The 23,123-nt window shown below is 40.0% G+C and overlaps 1 protein-coding gene across 1 annotated transcript in view; it reads right to left on the reverse strand.

The window, feature by feature from the left end:
• Nucleotides 1-4,186: 4,186 nt before the first annotated feature.
• HEPACAM2 (HEPACAM family member 2) overlaps nucleotides 4,187-23,123 on the reverse strand; it is a 48,033-nt gene continuing 29,096 nt past the window's right edge. The window contains exons 5-9 of the mRNA XM_055589443.1: nucleotides 9,873-9,998; nucleotides 9,760-9,784; nucleotides 9,630-9,667; nucleotides 7,948-8,021; nucleotides 4,187-4,300 (exon numbers count right to left, since the gene is read on the reverse strand). Of these exons, the coding sequence (XP_055445418.1) occupies nucleotides 4,187-4,300; nucleotides 7,948-8,021; nucleotides 9,630-9,667; nucleotides 9,760-9,784; nucleotides 9,873-9,998 (377 nt within the window). The remainder of the gene's footprint in view (nucleotides 4,301-7,947; nucleotides 8,022-9,629; nucleotides 9,668-9,759; nucleotides 9,785-9,872; nucleotides 9,999-23,123) is intronic.

Raw genomic sequence — 23,123 nt, forward strand, 5'->3', positions numbered from 1 at the left:
CGTTCATTCCCTTCTACAGCTGCAAATAATGAGAGCTTTGAACTAGTTCAAGAAAATTACATTTATAAGTCAACAAGTATAAAGAGTAAGCCATCACTCAATTCTGTAGATAATTTCTTTTTGAAACTAAAAGGTTGACTTACGTGAATGTCCTATGAGCAAGTTGGGTTTAAAACAAACTGTGCCAAGAGTGTTTAATGAGGTCGACAGACAGCATTTAAATAAATGCAGCCATGAATTCAATAAACAAATGACCGAGTACTAGAATATGAACACAGGCCAACTTACCAATTTGTTAAACACCAGTTCAGTTAGGTGATAGACACGTGTAGTAATGAAAACAACACTGCTAGAATAATAGTCCAAGAGCCAAAGGAAAAATATTTTGGCTGTGTTTCTATCTCAGAACCAACTGTCAAATAGAGGTAAAGAAAGCAGTAAGTTACAGTTCTTTACTCCAAGCTGGGAATGCTGGAGATTCACTACCTGTAATACTGCATTATTCATGAAATGGATCTCTGAATTTAATTGGATCTAGAGAATAAAACCATAGGTAATAAGGAAAGAAAAATGATTTATTCATTTCCTTTCCCTAAACATAGGGAATGTTTATTCTATTGAGGAATACTTGTTCTACTAAGGATTACTGATCTTCAGTTAAAACAAGCAAAGAGGAGCCCACTAAGCTATGAAACCTTTAAAAGACTATGTCTTATATTTAATCTCTATCCCTAGTACATAGTTAATGACCTGGAGATGTTTGTGGTTTGACTATAAAAAAAATACAAGTGCAAAACAGTTTCTGATGAAATAAAAAGAAAATATTCTACCTGCTTGTTTTTTAAAATTTAGAATAGGTAGCTACATCTGTATTCAAGGAAAACAACAGTTTAAAAAAATGTTGGCTCCCCTTTAGGATGAGCCGGAAGAGAGAAAGAAGAGAAAAAATTTAAAAGCGATGCTAGAGAGGAGGGAGACAGCCTTAAGAGAAAGAGAAGGAAAGAGAAGGCAGATTCAGAGAGGGAAGACATCTCAGGATGGAGGTCAAGACAAAGACACACAAAGGGAACTTCCTCAGAAGAGGTGAGAAGAGAAAGGCCAAGGAGATGGGGGGTGGGTGAAGAGGAAAAGTTAAAATTTTACATAACCTCCTTCTCCTTCAGCCTCTGTAATTCAGCTTGCCCTTTGCAAAGTCTAGATCAGTAGGTCACGTAGCCTTAGAAAGTGGGGACTTGAAATACTAGGAACTGGAGTTTATCTCACTCACCCTTGTCCTGCTCTTTGCAACGGCCCAGCTCCTGCAAACCTGCTTCATCATGCCTGTCCAGGCAGGCATCCTCCTCCCCATCTTGGCTGCTGCTCCTGTGCACAAAACCCCTTCGTTTAAACCAGCCTATTAGCAGCTAGTGTTGCCCACTACAGTCTGTCTATAAAAACTCTGTAATCCCTTTGTTCGGGGCTCGGAGCTTAGAGTGTTAACTCCTCCGGGCCCGCTGGTGTGATAAACCTGAGTTCTCCAGCTCTCCGAGCCTGGTGCTTGGTTTCTCGAGTACTGGTTTCTGCAACATTGGAAGCACTGGGGCTGGGAGTGTGTGTGTGTGTGAGTCTTGAGTGCACTGCCCCTGGAAGGAGCATGTCCTCAACAGCAGTTAAATAGTCCTTAATGAGCTTGAAAAAGAGCTTTTCTGCTGTATTTTCAACTTTCAAAGTTTATTTCTGAAATAAAATTTTATACTCTCAAGAAATTCTAGCGATATTGTTCATGTCTGAAAGCAGTCTAATTTCAGAGGATGATTTTTTTTTTTTAATTTGAGGAATCATTTTTTTTTCAGCAAATCATTTTATTTGGTGTTCTGATATGACAGCTGCCATACTCCACAGTTGAAAATCAATATTTATTTCATTATTTGGAGACTTAAAAGATAAATCTCAAGTCTTCCTTTGGTTTGTTTGCAGGCTAACTGGAAAAATATAGAATAAAGGACATATAGAAAAACAAATGAATTTAAATAGGGCAAAATTTTTGCTTGGAAACTATCTTAAAATTAGGAAGCAGATAAAATCTTAAAATTAGGAGGCAGATCATACTCTCAAAATTCTATATATTCCTTATTTTTAACAAAGAAAAATATCCCTTCATTTTCTATTCCAGACAGTAAAGAGAGTTAGGTATCATTTTAGAGAGGTTTTGTTTAACTGTCCTGGAATAACATTCCACTATGGTGTCCTATCGGAGAAGGCAATGGCACCCCACTCCAGTACTCTTGCCTGGAAAACCCCATGGACGGAGGAGCCTGGTGGGCTGCAGTCCATGGGGTCACTAAGAGTTGGACACGACTGAGCGACTTCACTTTCACTTTTCACTTTCATGCATTGGAGAAGGAAATGGCAACCCACTCCAGTGTTCTTGCCTGGAGAATCCCAGGGACGGGGGAGCCTGGCGGGCTGCCGTCCATGGGGTCGCACAGAGTTGGACACGACTGAAACGACTTAGCAGCAGCAACAGCATGGTGTCCTATAAGATTAATAACATAATGCTACAAAGCAATTTTCTTTTCTTTTCAAACCCGAAGCTCCCAGCTCTGTCAGGGTCTGCTCCTAGTTACCTGACTCCCTTTTTTCCAGGCTCCTTGAGACAAGAAGGAATGCACTGATGGGGTCCTCTGAGGTGCGCCTGTCACTTCTTCAGCCCTTAACTGAATGCACAGGCCCCCCGGGCTGAGTCTCCTCCCTGGAAGACCGTTTCCCAGGCATTCATCCACTGCTGCTGCTGCTGCTGCTAAGTCGCTTCAGTCGTGTCCAATTCTGTGCGACCCCATGGACGGCAGCCCGCCAGGCTCCCCCGTCCCTGGGATTCTCCAGGCAAGAACACTGGAGTGGGTTGCCATTTCCTTCTCCAATGCATGAAACTGAAGAGTGAAAGTGAAGTCACTCAGTCGTGTCCGACTTAGTGACCCCATGGGCTGCAGCCCACCAGGCTCCTCTGCCCATGGGATTTTCTAGGCAAGAGTACTGGAGTGGGGTCATCCACTGCCGGCTGTTATTTTTGGTATTTACCCAGAGGTGTGCACGAATTACTTTGCTAGAACTGTTTCCTTTTGCCAAAGGGGAAATTCCTGTGTATGGTTATTGATGTTCTTTTCAAAGTCAATAAATGACAAATAAAGAAATGATGGACGATGATTCGTGGCAGTTATGCCTGCAGGCAGTTACAGCCCTCAAAAAAAGGAAGTTCATTTCATTATTCCAAAAGGCTGTTGGCATAGTTTTTCCACCTATGGGAAGGGAAGGTGACTGCCTGGTGCCAGCCCCCAGGTTAACTGGATGAGCAGTTTCCGGGCTTTTCTTGGAGTGAGCCCAGTCCTTAACATGGTGGTTCCATTCACTTGAGAGTAGACTGCTTTGAATCTATGAGAGGTGGACATTTGATGGGGACAGTGTTGGGCACATTTTGCAGGTTTTTTTTTTTTTTTTCCTGGTCCTATTTGTAGTGATCCGCCTGCCAACGCAGGAGATGCAAGAGACATGGGTTCGATCCCTGGGTCGGGAAGATCCCCTGGAGGGTGAAATGGTACCCCACTCCAGTATTCTTGCCTGGAAAATTCCATGGACAGAGGAGCCTGGTGGGCTACAGTCCACGGAGTTGCAGAGTCGGACACGGCTGAGCGCCTGAACGTGAACACACGCTTTGTAGTGACGCTGCCTCTAAAACCACTACGTGTGTGCTTAGTCGCTGAAGTCGTGTCTGACTCTCTGCAGCCCCATGGACTGTATGTAGCCTGCTATCCTCTGTCCATGGGATTATCCAGGCAAGAATACTGGAGTGGGTTGCCATTTCCTCTTCCAAAAACCCTACAGCCACTGGAAAATCAGCAAGATAACCAAAATGGCTTGAGGACTGGCCTAACGACACCTTTCTTCTCCAGAAGTGGATTCATTTGGGGAAATGTTAGATTCTAGAGCTCTGCGTCTGGTCCACTGGCCCAAGTACTTGGCCCCAGAAGATACTTGTACGTTTGCCTGTTTTCTTTCTTAGAGCTATTTTCAGGTGGGACAGTGTGTCCACATGTACGGGAGCCATAATATCTGTTTTTAATTTCTTCTGAACCTTTCAGTAAACTCTGAGGACAGCAGGGGCTGAATCCTGAGCCCTCTCAATGTAGCATCATCAAAAGCAAGTTTGTACTTACTCTGGATGATCTTGCTGTTGGGCAGGGATGTGCTGAATAACTTCATAAATTGTGCTGTGCAAATCTTGCCCTGGTACACCATCAGAGGCTGGAACAGATCTCGCTGGCATCTAGAAAAATAGGGCACATTAAAAAAAATTGGCAGACTAGCAAATGGAATTTCCACTATGCTACACGGCTGAAAACAACTGGAAGAGGTGATGATGAGAGAATTAGAGCTGTTAAACTTCCCTTCATGGCCTTCCCTGATGGCTCAGTGCTAAAGAATCCACCTGCCAATGCAGAAGATGTGAGTTTGATCCCTGAGTAGGGAAAATCCCCTGGAGGAGGGCATGGCAATGCATTCCAGTATTCTTGTCTGGGAAAACCCATAAACAGAGAAGCCTGATGGGCTACAGTCCATGGGGTGGCAAAAGAGTCGGATACGGCTTAGTGACTAAAGAATAACAACTTTCCTTCAATATCCGTTTCCTCCTTGCTATGGTTCCTTGCACTTACCCTGTGGTAGTTTGTGCAGTGGCACGGCTATGAGGTCAGAAGAGGAATAGCTGGGCAAACTATCACTTTTTCCCTTCATTTAAGCAAAAAGCTGGCAGTACTGTAAAGGAAGTGTAATAGAAAGAAAAGAAAACAGCAAAAGAGAAGATATCAGGATAGCTTAGAATTAAAGAGCATATATCACTATCCTTTATATTATACCTCAGTCTTAGCTTTTTGATACTAATTGAAAATCACGTGCGCAAAGGTGGTTTAGGAAAAAGAATAATGAATAGCCGGAAGCCCTTATCACGTGGCAAGTTAGTAAAGACAGTACCAAGAAATACAGAACGTACAAGGGAAGATGGTTTGGTTTGAATGCAGTAATGGGCTTTAAAAGTAAAGACAAAAAATGGAATACTGGATGTTTTTATTCAACAAAATAAAACATACTATAAAAGTTTGTGAATTAAAAAAAATAAAGGCTTGGATGAATGTGGAAAGTATAGTAGCATATGGTTGGTTAAGATCAACATGCATTTTATTATTGCAAGTGGCATTTTTGTTTCATTAACTCCTGTTTCTTATATTTGATGCCGTTATTCTTATAAATACTGCTTTCTAAGTCCTTAGCTAAAGTCTGGCTCCCCTCCTCATCGCAACTCATCCTATGTTCATTGTACTTGTGGTCACTTTCAGTCCTTTGTATTTATATAGTCCTACCTGTAGAGGACTATTTGCACTATACAGATGATCTGAAGAGTTCTTTATTTCATCCCCATTTGACTTGCCAGATCACTTTGGAACGTCTTAGCTTCAGGTTTTTCTGGAAACTTCCTATTTCCATTCTACTTGTTAAAGCTTTCACAACAGTCCTAGGCTATGTGATTCGATTCGTACCATCAATTTTATGTCTAGGGAGCTTTGGTTCAGAGTCTGGACTTAAGATGAACTCTTGATTTTCTTTGGTATAGGGGTTTTCAGGGGCTATGATAAAAGCAATCTACAGGCCTCTCTGCTGTTGGGTGGTTAAGACTTTACAGTCTTAACCAATACAGTGAGTGCAGGTCCTATTCCTGGTGAGGGGCTAAGATCACATATGCCTCCTGGCCAAGAATCCGAAACATAAAACAGAAGCAATATTGTAACAAATTCAACAAACACTTTAAAAATGGTCCACATCAAAAAAAAGTCTTAAAAAAATTTTTTTAAAAGCAATCTATATAGAAAATGACTAACTTACTTACCTAACCTAATACTAGAGCTGTTAGCAAGTAATAAATTTGTTCATTCCATGCCATTGCTTTCTGTACAATTCCCAAAAATAAGTACTGAAAGGACAATGAAAGGTAGAGCAAGTAGACAGAGAAGTATTCATCTATTCATGTATCATGAGAAACTAAAAGATGGATTCTGATTTTTGAAAACTCATAAAGTTAGTAATTCATTCCCCTTCTTAACTTCAGTTTTGAGATCTTGGTAATGTTATTATTATTCCTTTCTCAAAGCCATTGCACTCAGCTGCTAATCTTCACACAATTCTGGCTGCTTCTAACATAGATCCTTTTCCTCCTCCTTCTCGGGTTGTTCGTGTTGGTTTCTCACTTCTTCCCAAAGCACCTGGAACTGCCAATGAAAGACCCCAGCTGATTCCTCAGGAGTTTTCATCTCTGAAGATGGGTATGGTTCCAAATCGAGTTATTCCCCGGTGGCTCAGATGGTAAAAAATCTGCTATCAATGCAGGAGACCTGGGTTTGATCCCTGGGCTGGGAAGATCCCCTGGAGAAGGAATGGCTACCCACTCCACTATTCCTGCCTGGAGAATCCCATGGACAGAGGAGCCTGGTGGGCTACAGTCCATGGGGTCACAAAGAGTCGGACATGCCTAGGTGGCTAACACTTTCACTTTTCTGGTATGTAATCAAGCATTCATTTCTTGGCCTTAGGTTCTTTAGAACTGTAGCATTTTGAGCAGAGGTCCTCTCAATACAATCTTAAAGCTGAGTACTGGTTAATTGCGAGAATAAATTTAAAAGTTTCTTACATAGAACTCACCCCTTTCCAATGCATCCCTAGGAATAAAATATGACTTCAAAATTCATTTCCCGGTCTTAGCAGGCTTCAGTTTCCTGCTTCCCCATTTAAAAGACATACCTGAGAGGGAGGTTGCTGTCATGATGAGGAGCTGTCTCTGAAATAACTGATCCACCAAATTATTTATTTTTGTCTTTTTGGTTGTAGAAGTAAAGGGTGAGCCTATCCTGCCTGAGATGGAACAGGACATGCAAAGATTTTGCAATGCCGTTTTGCCCTTTACCAGTGATGACATGGACGCTGGTGCTATGACTCACCCACAAGAGGATGAAATTCCATCATTCCCCCTCCATTACTCACAGGCATTTGAGAAATAAAGCCTGTGGCCAGGTAACTTGCTGGATGAACCTCAGAACCTTAGAATTCTCTGAACAAGTGAGACAACCAATCCCAAATGGCAAATAGTTAGTTTTAAAAAATGGAAATGAAAATGCCCAAGAGGCAAGTAGTTCATTTCAGGGGCCCCTTTCTTAGGTGAACTATCACAGGGGAATAAAGAAACAGGAAAGATCAATTGTATATAAATCTATAAAAATGTTAATGAGCTGATTAGCTCAGAGAAACATTCTATTTGTCTCTTAAACAAAATTGATTGCTTCAAAGACCTTGTCTGTGCAGACTGAAAAAAAAAAAAACCTTCAACTGTATAAAAGTTCTCTTGCACCTTCAGAAAAAAATAAAAATATGTACCTGCATATTTTGCGTTTCTACACTACCTTTCTTCTGAAGAACATAAAGTACCTGTATAATCAATTGTCTCTGCAATGTCCTCAGGAGATATGAGTGGGAATTAAAGGGGAAACTAAATGACAGAGAGAGTAAGTGAAGAGACAGTCCAGTTATCAAAGTGATGCAGAATGATTTAAACCAGGGTCTCTCCGTCCCTCTTTTATTCAATTCTTTTGACCTTCAACCGAGTTAATTCTCTCTCCACTGAGCTTACCAGGTAAAGAATGCTTATGAATTCATGTAATTTCCTCATTTGTGTTAGCCTTTTTGATAGAGGCTTAGAAAGACACTTTAGCTCCCCAGATCCGGCACCGTCATTCCTTAGAGAGTGAGTCAATACGGCTGAGGGCAGCGCAGCCATTGGACTGCAGTGCCCCCATGTTCAAAGGAAGGCTGCTTACACCTCTGCTGAAGCAGAATGCTACTTCTAGGATAAGCAGCCACTAGAAAACCAACCCTGGCAACACCAGAAGCATCTGGAAAAGCAACAAATTCGTATATTCCAAAGTCATCCAGCGCATCCTCGTGGCCTGAAATGGAAAACAAATACTCCTTACAAACCAAATGCCTTGAACTGTGATTGTTATACTTTTTTTTTTTTAAAGAAACCTTTATAAAGTGATCTTTATGGTTTGCTTCAAGTGGTATGTGTATAAAACCAATTTAACATTTCCCATTGACTCAGTGGACATGAAGTTGAGCAAACTCTGGGAGATAGTGAAGGACAGGGAAGCCTGGCTTGCTGCAGTCCATGGGGTTGCAAAGAGCTGAACACGACTGAGTGACTGAACAACAACAACAATCCTCTATAGTCATGCTGCCACTAAGTAGTACTGGAAATCACTCCTTTTGAAGCTCAGAATTGAACCTGAATTGGGACAATTATTCTTAAAGTCTGATGTAGGAACAGTGGTGTATCATATATATTCAAATAAACACATGTGGGCAGCCTTGCCCTTTGTAACTTTCAGTTATCAGAGACTTATGGCCATCAAGGCCTCAATCTGTCAATTGCAGCAGCTCTTAATCTACCCATAATATTGCTGTATCCTGCTAGATCTAACAGAGTCCACCAGGACTAATAATAAAAAAATAAGTGACTAAGAGCTTCCCTTGTGGCTCAGCTGGTAAAGAATCCACCTGCAATGTGACAGACCTGGGTTCGATCCCTGGGTTGGGAAGATCCCCTGGAGAAGAGAAAGGCTACCCACTCGAGTATTCTGGCCTGGAGAATTCCATGGACTGTATAGACCATAGGGTCACAAAGAGTTGAACATGACTGAGCAACTTTCACTTCACTTCATGGCTGCCTATGCATACAAAATAGAATTGGACTTGGAAATTGATATTGGAGTCAAGTATCATCTGTAGAATGTAGGGTGGCTCTTCCAGATAGTCTCTGGGAGCTTTCAGAACTCCGACACTTTATTATTTGTGAGAAAGGACTAGCTAAGGGGAAGAAGACCCATGTTTATTAAGAATCCAGGCATTGTATTAGGCACCTATGACACTGGATTTAATTCTCAGAGCAACCCTGAGGGGACGTTATGAGCTCTATTGTAGAGATGAGTTGAGGTCAGGAAAAATAATTTTCCCAAGGTGACATTGGGGGGAAGAGGCACATATGGGACAGAAATCCAGCTCCTTGACTCTAAGGCCTGAGCAAAAACCCCACTGTTAACATAACAACTCAGGCGGGAGTCAGAAGTGATGGCAGCGAGGGGCACTAGGGTGGGAGCAGCAGCGCCCGGGGCCTCCCTTTCCTCTTCTCCCTGGACAGGAGCTGCCTGCACTGTGTCTGCTTTACAAACCGACACAGCGAGAGGACACTTGGGCAGCTCCAAAGTTGTAAGAGGATCAATGGAATATGGGTCAATGATGGTGCGCGAATGATAGTCTCTCTGAGCCTGAGTTCTCGTGCCTGTAAAATGGTGTTGAAAGTGTCTTTTGGGGCTTATCTTACAGATCTATGTGACCTACAGAAAACTAATACAAGGGATAGCACTTCGTGAAGTGAGGGCAGTCACCCTGGGAGGGGATGAATTCTGTTATCTCAATAGTACATTGTATAGAATAGTTAATATTAACAATATATATTAATAATGATAATACATAGCCCCTCTCAGCCTGGCCATTACCTGAAAATGTTCGTGCTTTCCTGTATTCTGTTTCTGGCCTGAAAAGACAAATTGGTGTTTCTGTCAGTCTTAATCATTGAGGAGAAAGCATTCAAGAGAAAAATTATTTTCATAGAAACATATGCATTACCTGCCTTCTAGCTTTTGTTTTATAACTAAAAACCAAGAAAGAAAAAAACACAGTAAGATACTTTTTAGTATACATATAAACCATTCATATATATATTTAAAAATTTAACCTACCTTTGTAGGGTTGAAATTTTTTCCATAAGAAAAGAAGACACATGGATATAATCAAAAAGAGTGATATTCCAGTTATACTTGCTAAAGGGGACAATGATTTCCCTTTCTGTGCAAGCTTCTCTATTCCTAAATAAAAAAACAAGTATATTTTAATATTTTTATTAAAGATCAATAATAAATTATTATATAGCTTGACTTTATGCTTTATTCTAAATGAAACAGTATTGCAAATGTATATATATTACACTATACACACACACACACACACACACACACACACACACATATATACACACATACAGAGTCTGAGCAAGACCTAACAGAAGGAATACACTTATTTGAGAATACGCACTAAACTTTCTAAGGATATTTATGATTGGAAATGTGGTGAGCTGTTCAGGATAATACCCTTGTGTTATACTAGATGTAGCAAATAGCTCATGTCATATTTTTCAATAGTGTTTGCTAGCGTGTAAGTTGGATCTGTTTGATCTCATTGTATGAACATCCCCAGATGCTAGGCTGCTCTCTCTCTCTCTCTTCCCATCTCACTTTTTTTTAACACCATTCATGTATGTGGATTTTCTAGAGTGGTGGTGAGTAATGAAATGTGCAAGAGGAGAGGTGTTAAGTTTAAATCATTACTAATTTTTGACCAATAAAGGGATTTTAATCTCTAAAATAAAATGTGTGTGATTGTCAATAGAATATTTTAAGTCCCACTTTCGACTACAATTTACTTTGGTTTGCAAGTCATTCCTTTGGTTAATATTCCTATATAAAATATAGTGCTAATAGCTAATACCGGTTGAGTGCTTACAATACATCAGGCTCCATTCTAAGAGTTCATGATACATATTAACCCCTGGATGTCACAACAGTGTTCTTAGGGAGGGCTCAGAGGGTAAAGAGTCTGCCTGCAATGCAGACCTGGGTTCCATCCCTGGGTTGGGAAGATCCCCTGGGGGAGGGCATGGAAACCCATTCCAGTATTCTTGCCTGGAGAATCCTCATGGACAGAGGAGCCTGGCGGGCTACAGACCATGGGGTCGCAAAGAATTGGAAACGACTGAGTGACTAAGCACAGCACAGCACAGCACATTATTAGTATTATGCCCTCTTAGAGATGGGGAATCTGAGGCTTCCCTGGGGTCACTCAGGAAGTAAGTGGCAGAGTCCAGATGAGACCCCAGACTCGACACTCTGTGCTTCATTTTGATGCTGTTTTGACAAAATTTACTAAGTATGGTAAAGTTCACACTAGTTTCAGACTACAACATGCTTAGTCAGAGAGTTAATCTATGAAGTGGAAATTGTTGTGACCTTCAACAAACGCAAGTAACAGATGTCTTCCATATTACATGTGAGTCAGGTATTGATGTGGACTTGAATGGTGGTAGCTGCCCATCTCAGTCCAGTTGAATGTGGGGGTGACAGCCATGGGATGTCACTTTCCTTCTGCCATGGTGGAGAACAGCTTGGAGCATCTGGGTGTGGTGAAGAACACGGTGGAGACTCAACTCTGCAATAAATATCCAGCCTGCATCCTGTCAACTTCTACCACAAAGACTTGGCTGAGGCCTCCAGCAGCCAAGGTAAGGATGAAAACTTAATTTTTACCTTCTTTCACTGTGGACCTATACATACTCTCTCAGCTTTTCTACCTACATCACTTGCACTTTTTAATCTTCCCTGAATCTTGTTATAATGTAGTGTATATCATATATGTTAAACTCCAGTTAAAAAGTCAGGGGAATCATGATATCTCCTTGAATTGCTCTTGTTGGAGAAGACTCTTGAGAGTTCCTTGGACTGCAAGGAGATCCAACCAGTCCATCCTAAAGGAGATCAGTCCTGGGTGTTCATTGGAAGGACTGATGCTGAAGCTGAAACTCCAATACTTTGGCCACCTGATGCAAAGAGTTGACTCATTGGAAAAGACCCTGATGCTGGGAAAGATTGAGGTCAGGAGGAGAAGGCGACGACAGAGGATGAGATGGCTGGATGGTATCACCGACTCAACGGACATGAGTTTGAGTGAACTCCGGGAGTTGGTGATGGAGAGGGAGGCCTGGCATGCTGCGGTTCATGGGATCGCAAAGAGTTGGACACCACTGAGCAACTGAACTGAACTGATATTCCCTTTAAGTCCTTAAGAGTTTAGGCAAGTTGCTTTTCATCACCAAAAATCTTTACTATTTCAGATGGTATGTTTATATGTTTCTGGTAGGTATTCAGAGAACTGTGTTCTTAAAATGTTCCTTTTTTCCTTTACATGTTTAAAAAATCTATTCATTTATTTAGGCTGTGCTGGGTCTTTGTCGCTGTGTGAGGGCTTTCTCTGGTTGCAGTGAGTGGAGGCTGCGCTCCAGTTGCGGTGCGCGGGCTTCTCCTTGCAGCGGCTTCTCTGCTTGTGGCGCGTGGGCTCGACGGTGCAGGGCTTCCGTGGTTGTGGCACATGGGCTCAGTAGCTGTGGCACATGGGCTCAGTAGCTGTGGCCCATGGGCTCAGTAGCTGTGGCACACGGGCTCTGGAGCGTGCAGGCTGCAGTGGTTGTGGTCTGTGGGCTTAGCTGCGCTGCGGCATGTGCGTTATTCCCACACCAGGGATCAAACCTGTGTCACTCCTGCGTCGGCCGGTGGATTCCTAACTACGGGACCACCAGAGAAGTCCTCAAAATGTTATTTTTATGGCATTACAATAGCTATATAATATTTACTGCTTTTAAACAGGTTGTAAATTAAACTTTTTTCAACTTTGGGTAGAAGAAATAAAATCAATGTAGTATAAAATGAACTAGAATTGCAACTTATTGGTTCTGATCTAGACCAAAACATCACAAAACTGATTAGAAATTTTTCTTCCTTTTCTCTCAGTTGACAATTTGTAGAAAAAGTTACACTCTCCCACCATTAGAATCTGGCCTTTTAGTCGGTAACTATTGTAGCCTTTGGCTGATCACTGTGTGAGGTCTAGGCCTTTCTTCAGATACCATGCTCCTATTTCACAGGTTTGTTTTCTCTAAAGAGCTGGGCAGTGCTGAATGAGCTACTTACCTCTAAGGGCCTGGATTTTCACAGCAGTAAAATGAGGAGGCTGGAGTGACTGGCTTTTAAGTTCTCTTGTTGCTTGGATATTATATGATTTGAGGCAGCCAAGAGTTTTACATGAAGTTTATGCAAATAGGACACTATATGCAATGGTATGGAGAAGACTCTTGAGAGTCTTTTAGACTGCAAGGAGATCAAATCAGTCCATCCTAAAGGAAATCAATCCTGAATATTCACTGGAAGGACTGATGCTGAAGCTGAAGCTCCAATACTTTGGCCACCTCATTTGAAAAGACCCTGATGCTGGGAAAGATTGAAGGCAGGAGGAGAAGGGGATGACAGAGGATGAGATGGTTGGATGGCATCACAGACTCAATGGATGCAAGTTTGAGCAAACTCCAGGAGATGGTGAAGGACAGGAAGCCTGGAGTGTTGCAGTCCATGGGGTTGCAAAGAGTTGGACACGACTGAGCAACTGAACAACAACAACAAGAACAACAACAATGCAGTGGTAAGCTAATAACTGAGTATCAAAAAAGCTGTATACGCATATCCACATACAAAAGGTATACATTTTACTGATGTGAAGGATGTGTAGCCTAATTTAGAATTAATAATAAAGTATGCAATACTCTTTATTGCTAATTCCAGATATCTAACTGATTCTCATGGCTTGTTTTTGTTGATTTTTGCTGAACTCGTATATTTTCAACCATATTTTGAAACAATTAGATTTCAAATAAATGCTTGGTTATTATCCAATTCAGCAAAGAAATAGTTTACATCAAAGATAAACAAGTGTAACTTCACCATGAATGTTGGTTGGCATTTATTAAGATGAAACTGAAACAATGGTGACATTTGTTGGAACTTCATTTAACAGTAATTTGAATAACTGCTTTGTTAAACTGGATAATAGTTTTTGAATACTGGAAGAACTCAAATATTTTTTTGGCCATATATAATGTAATGGCTATCGAAACAATGCACTTTCAAATTTTCTCTGTATTATCATCTTCATCACTTAAGAGTAACAATCAACAATTTTTCCATCACTCTCATACATGACAACAATCTTATTAATTGAATAATATCCCCTGAATTCTGTAGTTGTTGTGTGCAATATTCATATTATTTCATTTAGGTTAAATTGTTTTTCTTTATTATTGTTAGGTTTTTGACTGCTTGTTCTATCAGTCACTGAGAGGAATATGCTAAAATCTCCCACTCTGTGGGTTTTTCTGTTTCTCTTGTCAATTTTCTCTATTTATTAGATGTACTTGGACACTATTCTAGTAGATGCATATAAATTCAGAATTTTTATATCTTCCTGCTGAACAGACTACTTCATTTTTATGAAATGTCCATTTTAACCTAAAGTAATATTTCTTGTATTAAGAAATATATCTAATTCTTATCTAATTTCTTTGGTATTAGTGTGGCCACACCAGCTTTCTTCGGACCATTTGCATGGCTTTTTTGTTCACTCATTTACTTTCAGGATCCTTTATATAATGTATATCTCTTATGTGTTAAATAGTATTTTAATACCTAACTTTATAATATTTGTCTTTTAGTTGGAATATTTAGTCCATTAATATATGATGTAATTATTAATATATTTTGGTTTCTAACTATAATCTGATTTTTTACTACATATCCTACATTTTTGCTCTCTCCTTTTTTGTCTTAATTTGGTTTTATTAGGAGTTTATTTTATTCCTCTTTTCCTCTCTGTTTGTTATACACTTTTTGTCTCTTAGATTTTAGAGATGAAAAAATAATCTAACCAGAATTAATACTTTTAGGCAAAATACTTTGTGACATAAATCACAGCAATATTTTCCTAGATTAGTCTGCCAGGGCAAAAGAAATAAAAGCAAAAAAACACAGTGAGACCCAATAAAACTTGTAAGCTTTTGCACACTCAGCAAAGGAAACCATAAACAAAACAAAGAAGCAACTAAGAACTGGGGAAAAATATTTGCAGATGATGCAACCAACAAAGACTTAATTCCAAAATATACAGACAGCTCATATAGCTCATTATCAAAAACCCAAAAAACTCAAAATATGGACAAAAGACATAGATATTTCTTCAAAGAAGACATACAGATGGCCAACAGTCACATGAAAAGATGCTCAACATCACTAATTATTAGAGAAATGCAAATCAAAATAATGCAGTAATAACAACTTTCATATTAAAGATGTTCAAGCTAAAATTCCAATATAGGTCTCAAATTTAATTTAGTGGTGCTGACTACAATTCTCTGCTCTTTCTACCACTCTTGCCTGACCATTGTATGAGGAATAGAAATCCTTTAAATCATTAGGCCCAAGTCTACTTGGTTCTACCAACTGGAACTACAGCAAATAAATTAGACCCTGCATGATGCCACATCGATTGTCTGATGAAGCTCTTACTTCTCCCCTGAGAAGTCTCTTCTTCAGATCCAGTATCTCCAGATGATATCTTTATATGACTGATTTTCACATTCTCTGCCATTTCAGAGGTACAATTTTAGAAGCTCAACAAAGCTATTCAGTTTTACTTCTCAAGTATAAATTCAGAAGGACCCATACTCTGGTGTGGCTATCAATAAGATAGAGGCAAACAGAATGGTCTGAGACACCAGCAGTGATACAAAAGCAAAGTAACAGCAGAAAAAAATGGTAAGAAATGCTAAGGAATAAAGTGGCATGATTTAAGATCATGCATATTACTTGGGCGCCACTTTTAGCAAGTGAATTCTCTTATTTGTTCATTTTAGATCCAACTACTGAAATCAAAATTAGCCAATTTTCAGATATACACAATCAAATTTAGGTGCATTATAAATGTATAAAACCAAATGTACATTTGTTTCCCATTTATTTGGTATAGGTATGTCATATCAGTTTGAAAATAATAAAGGAATTAAAAGTGTCATTTATAGGTACAGATGAAGAAACAGTTTCAGAGAAATGAAAATACACGTCATAGTAAGTCCTAGAACGGAGACTGGAGAAATATATTTTTTCCCTGATTGCAAAAAATTTAATGGTTTTAACAATTGGCTGCTGCTGCTGCTAAGTCGCTTCAGTCGTGTCCAACTCTGTGCGGCCCCATAGACGGCAGCCCACCAGGCTCCCCAGTCCCTGGGATTCTCCAGGCAGGAACACTGGAGTGGGTTGCTATTTCCTTCTCCAATGCGTGAAAGTGAAAAGTGAAAGTGAAGTCACTCAGTCGTGTCCGACTCTCAGTCCATGGGATTTTCCAGGCAAGAGTACTGGACTGGGGTGCCATTGCTTTCTCCATAACAATTGGCAGGTAGGCTCAATATATTCACTTTTTCCTGTAACCTTTTCTAACACCAGGTTTGATGTACTCCAACTCTCTCACTTCTTGATAGCCAGACTGCCTTCACTAAAATTCAATATCCCCTAGTCCCTAGAAATAAATTCAATACTAATTTATTTGGGTCAACTGTCTACAATACACTTTACAATGAAAAATAATTTAATATAGTCTCAGCTGTTTTTCCCCTTAATCTTGAAAACATGCTAATAATTATTATTTGAGAGTGTTTATCGTAATGCTGAAGTTATACTCTGGCACACAATGGCTCTGCCAGGCAGGCGCTCCTATGATTCTGATGCCTTGTAGTAGGTTCAACAAACAAGGACTGGATGTTTAAATGAGGTAAGACACATCTCCCCTCTCCTTCATTTTTAAATTTTCGTCCCTTTTACTTTGTGTTTCCTGGAATGACTGAATTTGTACATTCTGTCCTAGAGGGGATCCAACTCATTCTCTTTAGCATTACTTCCTTATTTCTTCAGGCTCCTTCCTTATTGCCCTGTAGCCTCTCTCCCCTTTGGCCTCTGTTAGCCCTCCATCAGAAAGTATCCTGAGGTGACTAGCACCTGTCAGCTCAAAACCTTGGCCATGGCTATGGCCAAGTATCCTCTCCCTGGAGACTGAAGAAGAGAGGCAATCCTTTTCTCAGAACTAATGATCTTCCCTGTTTAGGCCCCCTTCTCTTCTAGAGCATCCTGATTCTCTCAACACAGCTTCTTATACATGGAATCTAGAAAAATGGTACTGAGGGACCTATTTGCAGGGCAGGAATAGAGACACAGACATAGAGAATGGCCTTGTGGGCACAGTGGGGGGAGGAGAGGGTGGGACGAACTGAGAGAGTAGCACTGTGATCGATCTATCTCTACACTACCATGTGTAAAATGCACAGCTAATGGGAAGCTGCTGTATAAAACAGGGAGCCCAGCCCAGCGCTCTGTACTGACCTAAAGGGCTGGGATGGGGGTGGGGTGGTTGGGAGGCTCAAGAGGGAGGGGTGTGTGTGTATGTATATATATATATATATATATATATATATATATATATATATGCTTGTGAGTGATTTGTGTTGTTGTATGGCAGAAACCTAAAGGAAATCCTAAAGGAAATCCAGTCCATCCTAAAGGAAATCAGTCCTGAATATTCATTGGAAGGACTGATGCTGAACCTGAAGCTCCAATACTTTGGCCGCCTGATGCGAAGAACTGACTCATTGGAAAAGACCCTGATGCTGGGAAAGGCTGAGGGCAGGAGGAGAAGGGGATGATGGAGGATGAGATGGTTGGATGGCATCACCGACTCTGGACATGAGTGTGAGCAAGCTCCGGGAGTTGGTGATGGATAGGGAAGCCTGGTGTGCTGCAGTCCATGGGGTCACAAAGAGTCAGACACAACTGAGCGACTGAACTGAACTGATGGCAGAAACCAACACCACACTGTAAAGCAATTATCCTCCAATTAAAAACAAAACAAAACACTGCTTCTCTCTACCAGAATACACAAAACTTACCAGGTTCAGTATTTGAAATTAAAAAAATAAAAATGCCAGATTTGTCCAGGATGACATCAAGTGACACAGCTGCTGTGGGGTCAGCTCCCAGGCAAGTGTGCTGTAGAGAGATGGATTTCTAGAACCCAGACTGAAACTAAGACGACAGGAGAATTCTGACCTTACTGCCACAGAGAATGTACAGGAATCCCAAATGTGGTTCTGGATACTTGCAGCAGCTCCCCTCTTCCTTCTTTCAGAGAATTCTGTACTCTTTAGCACATAGCATGCCATTCTCCCCCTTATTTAAACACGATTGACTCATTTACTAAAGCCCTAGTGCAAATGCTATTTGCCCCCTCCTTAGGCAAACAAATAAAATGAAATAACATATTAAGTGCAAATATAGGCAAGAGGTGTGGTATCCATGGTATCGCAGCCCTGCTGTTTGAGAGACTGCACCTAAAACAAGACAACCATATGCCACCAGTCAGCGTGTCTATTTCTAGATCAGAATGGAGTCCTGAGGTCGCTCCCATCCAGTCTGTAAGCTGATTATGGCCAGTGATTCGTGTTCCTATGGCAATGAAGATGGCCTCCTGGGGGCATGCTATTTCCACACCCTACCACAGCCCCACCCGACAGACACAGTTGTTCTGTGATAGATACTCATGGGATGTCACCTAAGGCTCCAGGGTCTGGATGTAAGGGTTGCAGCTCATCTCAGTTGTTATCCTCCATGATCTAAGGTGAAATACATCTCCTGGAAATCTTAACCAGAGAAATTTCTAGGTAGTTAACAGAAATCAGTAAATTCATTTTCCTGCCTAGGAGTAGGGTCATTTTGCCATTCTCTTCTTTAGGAAAAGTTGTGCAATTAGAAATAGATACTAAAAAGTTAGAGATTTTGCTGGATCACATACAAAAATATTTCTACTACGGCTAAATCTCAAATTGTGGCCATGTGACTCTTGAGAACTCTAATAACTTGTACATCGGAATGTTGTCATGAAATGTGAACATTTGAATTCTGATTATAAACATTTTTATTTTATGTATATTGCATGTCACAATAGTGATTTAGACCCAGTTAAATTTTAAAGTAGGGATACTTGCATTCAAGAAAGTCTTTAATTACGGTAATAAAATCATTGTTCTTCCAAAATATGAATGCTAAGTTATTACTTTAATTGCTATTCTTTTCTTGAAAGTTACATACTAGGTATTACTTTTAGTTACAAATATTTCATTATTTCTCACTAATATGAAAGTATACATGTCTGGATAAACCAGAGTATCTATTTGTTTATAGCATAAAGTTAGTTAAGGTGATAAAATACATACTATCTTGTACAAATATGTGACATATCCTGTATATATGTGACGTATTTTTTAGACATTGAGACTCTCAGTCAACGTCAAGGGAGACAGTTTACTCAGTGGTTAAAAAAAGGGGTTTTGAATTCAGATATTACTTTATCACTGACTAGCTGTGTGACTTTGCCTATTTCCCCTGTTTTCTTTAGGATATCTCTACTAAGGTACAGAGAGGTCCACTGATAACTTAGATGTGAATCATAGTCCAAAGAGGGGGGAGGCACCATCTGGTTTAGTCTTAAACGGGCAGGAAAACATAGAGCTAATAGCCACATTCTCTAGTCTTCCTCTCCTGAACTGAAAGTCCCTATCAAATAATCAAAACCTTTGATTATTTCTGGTGCTTGTTGTTTTCTTTGCAAATTTATGACTACATAGTCATCTTTGACTCCTTCTTCCTTTGCCTCTCGTGTCTTACTGCTGAGTTTTTTTGATCGGCCACATTCTTTGCCTCATTACAAACAAAGACGTTCTGTTTCTTACAACTGCTGCTGCTGCTGCTGCTAAGTCACTTCAGTCGTGTCTGACTCTGTGGGACCCCATAGATGGCAGCCCACCAGGCTCCTCCATCCCTGGGATTTTCCAGGCAAGAGTACTAGAGTGGGGTGCCATTGCCTTCTCCGGTTTCTTACAACTAGACTCTGGTTATGTCAAACGTAACTTGGTTTTAAAAATATCTCAAAGGCAGACATCTCACCATTCTAAATTATTTTGCATTTTCCACAGATATTAATATAGGTAGCTCGTCAGAGTGGATGGTCAGTAAGTGTTCAGCTGACAGTTACAAATGATGTCCAATGTTTTCATGTAGGTTGTTGTTGTTGATTCCCTAAGTCATGACCCACTCTTTTGCGGCCCCATGGACTGTAGCCCGCCAGGCTCCTCTGTCCACGGGATTTCCCAGGCAAGAATACTAGAGTGCGTTGCCATGTCCTTCTCCAGGGATCTTCCTGACCCAGAGATCAAAACTGCAACTCCTGTTTAGCAGGTGGATCTGGACTCTTTACCACTGAGCCACCTGGTTTGTTTGTACCTTTAATTTGCATTGTAGAGATTCATTGATTTGGAAAAGTTTCTAAAAATCAAATACTTAAAGCACATTAATACTACTCGTTTTCTTTGCCATTTGCTACTGTTTAAGTTCTGTGGACATTTGGGGATTGGAAAACAGCTCTACAAACCACAAAGAGCTCATGAATGTTGACAGCACTGAATCACTCTGAAAAATAAGCACCTGCTCTGCTTATTTACAATAATAACAAATGTCTGGTCTCTGTACAGGTCAAACAGGTTTTTTAGATTTTGCAAAAGGTAATTATTTGATATTAAGACTGTAGCTGTCTTTGGACTTTGGTAAAAAGATCTGAACCAAATATTGGGGGATTCTGATACTATGATGATAGCTTGGCTGAATATTAATGGAAAAAATTTAGGTAGTAAGAAAGGTTTCAGTGCAGTACACACCTACATATCATAGACATGTTTTCACTTGCAGTGAGTATGAGGAACAAGTCTAAGACAACATCCAGATTGCCACAAAATTACATACTTAATTATGCTGTTTTTAAAAATTATGTTTCAGTTAACCACTGAGGTAAAAAGCTGGTTAAATATATTAAAAACTTGGTAAAATAGAAAGTAAAGTATGCTAGCTGTTTACTTACGTGCCTGCCACCCACCCATATCAGGCTGTGAGCATCGTTAGCAGGAATTATTTTTTTCAGATGGCACTTACCCTAGTTTTTGGTCCATAACAGGTGTCAAATAATGAAAGATTGATTGCCTGATTTATATAACCCTAAACACCCTGGTGGCTCAGACGGTAAAGAATCTGTCTGCAGTGCAAGAGACCTGGGTTTGATCTCTGGGTCAAGAAGATCCCCTGGAGAAGGGAATGGCAACCCACTCCAGTATTCTTGCCTGGAGAATTCCATGGACAGAGGAGACTGGTGGACTACAGTTCATGGGGTCGCAAAGAGACAGACGTGACAGAGAGACTAACACAAACACATATATGTTTTTGAGACCTATAAAGGAAAATATGTTATTAACTACTGCCCAAATGAAGCATAATTCAGGCACTGCATTGTCCAATATGATAGTCACTAGATATATGTTAGCCACTAGAAACACTTAAATTAAAATTAATAGGGACAAAATAAAAGCTTCAGTTCCTCAGGGGCATAACCATATTTTAAGTGCTCAAAAGCCAAATGAGCTATGGGAACTTAAATAGGATTTGCATACTACTGTTGTGTAAAAATTGTATAAATCTTAATTATGTTGCATTGGCTTATGGTGCTTTCCAGGTCTACTATATACTTCTACTTTTCTGTCTATTCATTCCATTAATTTTTGAGAGTTTGATATTGAAACTCCAACTAAAACTCTTGATTTATCCACTTTAAAATAACTGCAATATATAGAGAAACTATATGTAGCTTTGTTCTGTGTTTTCCAAGTCTCCTGTAAATTGCTTTCATAATTTAAAAAAGAAAGAGGAAAAAAAGAAGAAAATCCAAATGAGGCTAGGAAGTACTATATTGTACTAGAAAGTACAATATATAGAGAAACTATATGTAACTTTGTTCTGTGTTTTCCAAGTCTCCTGTAAATTGCTTTTGTAATTTAAAAAAGAAAGAGGAAAAAAAGAAGAAAATCCAAATGAGGCTAGGAAGTACTATATTGGATAGAGCAGATATCAAACGTTTCCTTCAAAGCAAAAGTTCCACTAGATAGCACTCTTCTAAATAGTGTGGCATTTTCTTCATATGAGTGAAAACAAAACCTCACCATGTTTGTACATAAGTTCCAGTGTATGCAGATGATTTTTGCAAATATGAATACCCTCGATTTTAGGGAGTCTTGGGAAGATCCCACCTAACATATATTTATCAATCCCCTATTTATAATAGTCTTATAACTCTTAATGGCTCATTATGAATTTTTAAATAAATTTAATAGGCTATGGAGAAAAAAAAGCCACCATAAACAAGTGGGTGTCTCGCTTGTGCTTGCTGGATATTCAGATCCCATTTACGAGCTGCCAGGTCCTGATCCGAAAGGTCTGAGGTATCTTAATGAAAATACATTATTAGATATCCCCAAGTGATTCTGATGCACATGGCCTATGGGTCAAGTACTGAAAATTCTAAGGATTATATTCTTGTTTTACTTATTAAAAAAAGTATGCATTGACTTTCTATGCAATGGGTCCTATCCTAGGCACCAGGGCTATAAAGACAAAGAAAGAGAAGGTACAAATGGAGAAGATATTTAGGAGGAGAAGGGGAAGGAAAAAGAGAAGAAGAAAAGAAAGAAGGAGGAAAGAGGAGAGAGGAGAATGGACTTGAGAGATAGGAAGAAAGGAAAATGGGATAAACTTGATTGGATGTTGGGCCGGGCAATAAGCAAGAGAAAAGAGTCTGGGATGGCATTTAGCTTTCTGGCTAAGGTTGGTAGCTACCACGACCATTCATTTAAATAGGGAAACAGAAAGAATAGCAATTTGAGGGTAAAGAAGATGTTTCACTTTTGATATATTGGACCTGTATGCTGCCTTTGGCACGTCAAAGTGGAGACATTTAGAAGGTAATTGTGTATACAGTTTTAGAGCCTTACAAATTTGGGATGTACCAGTGTTACATGGAACTATGGGAGTGAATAAAGTCATACTGTAGAGAGGAGAGAAGGCTCAGAAAGCTGGGAATTTGGTGGACATAAGTATTTTAGGCAATGATTCTTAACTCTTTGGATTTATGACCTTTCTAAAAATTTGATGACTTCTAGAAAATGCCAAATTTCACAAGTTTACAAAATTCTGTTATTTCCAAGGTGTTGAGACCCCTGTTGCTAAATCCCACAGATTTCAGGTTTCAAATGGTGAAAGAAGAAGGGAAGCCCATGAAGAATGGTGAGAAGGAAGCCAGATGGTAGGGAAAGCGCATTTCTAATTCATGGAGGTGTGTTCATCTGACTTAATGCAACAGTA

Source organism: Bubalus kerabau, chromosome 8 (assembly GCF_029407905.1).
Source record: "Bubalus kerabau isolate K-KA32 ecotype Philippines breed swamp buffalo chromosome 8, PCC_UOA_SB_1v2, whole genome shotgun sequence".
Taxonomy (NCBI): Eukaryota; Metazoa; Chordata; class Mammalia; order Artiodactyla; family Bovidae; genus Bubalus; species Bubalus kerabau.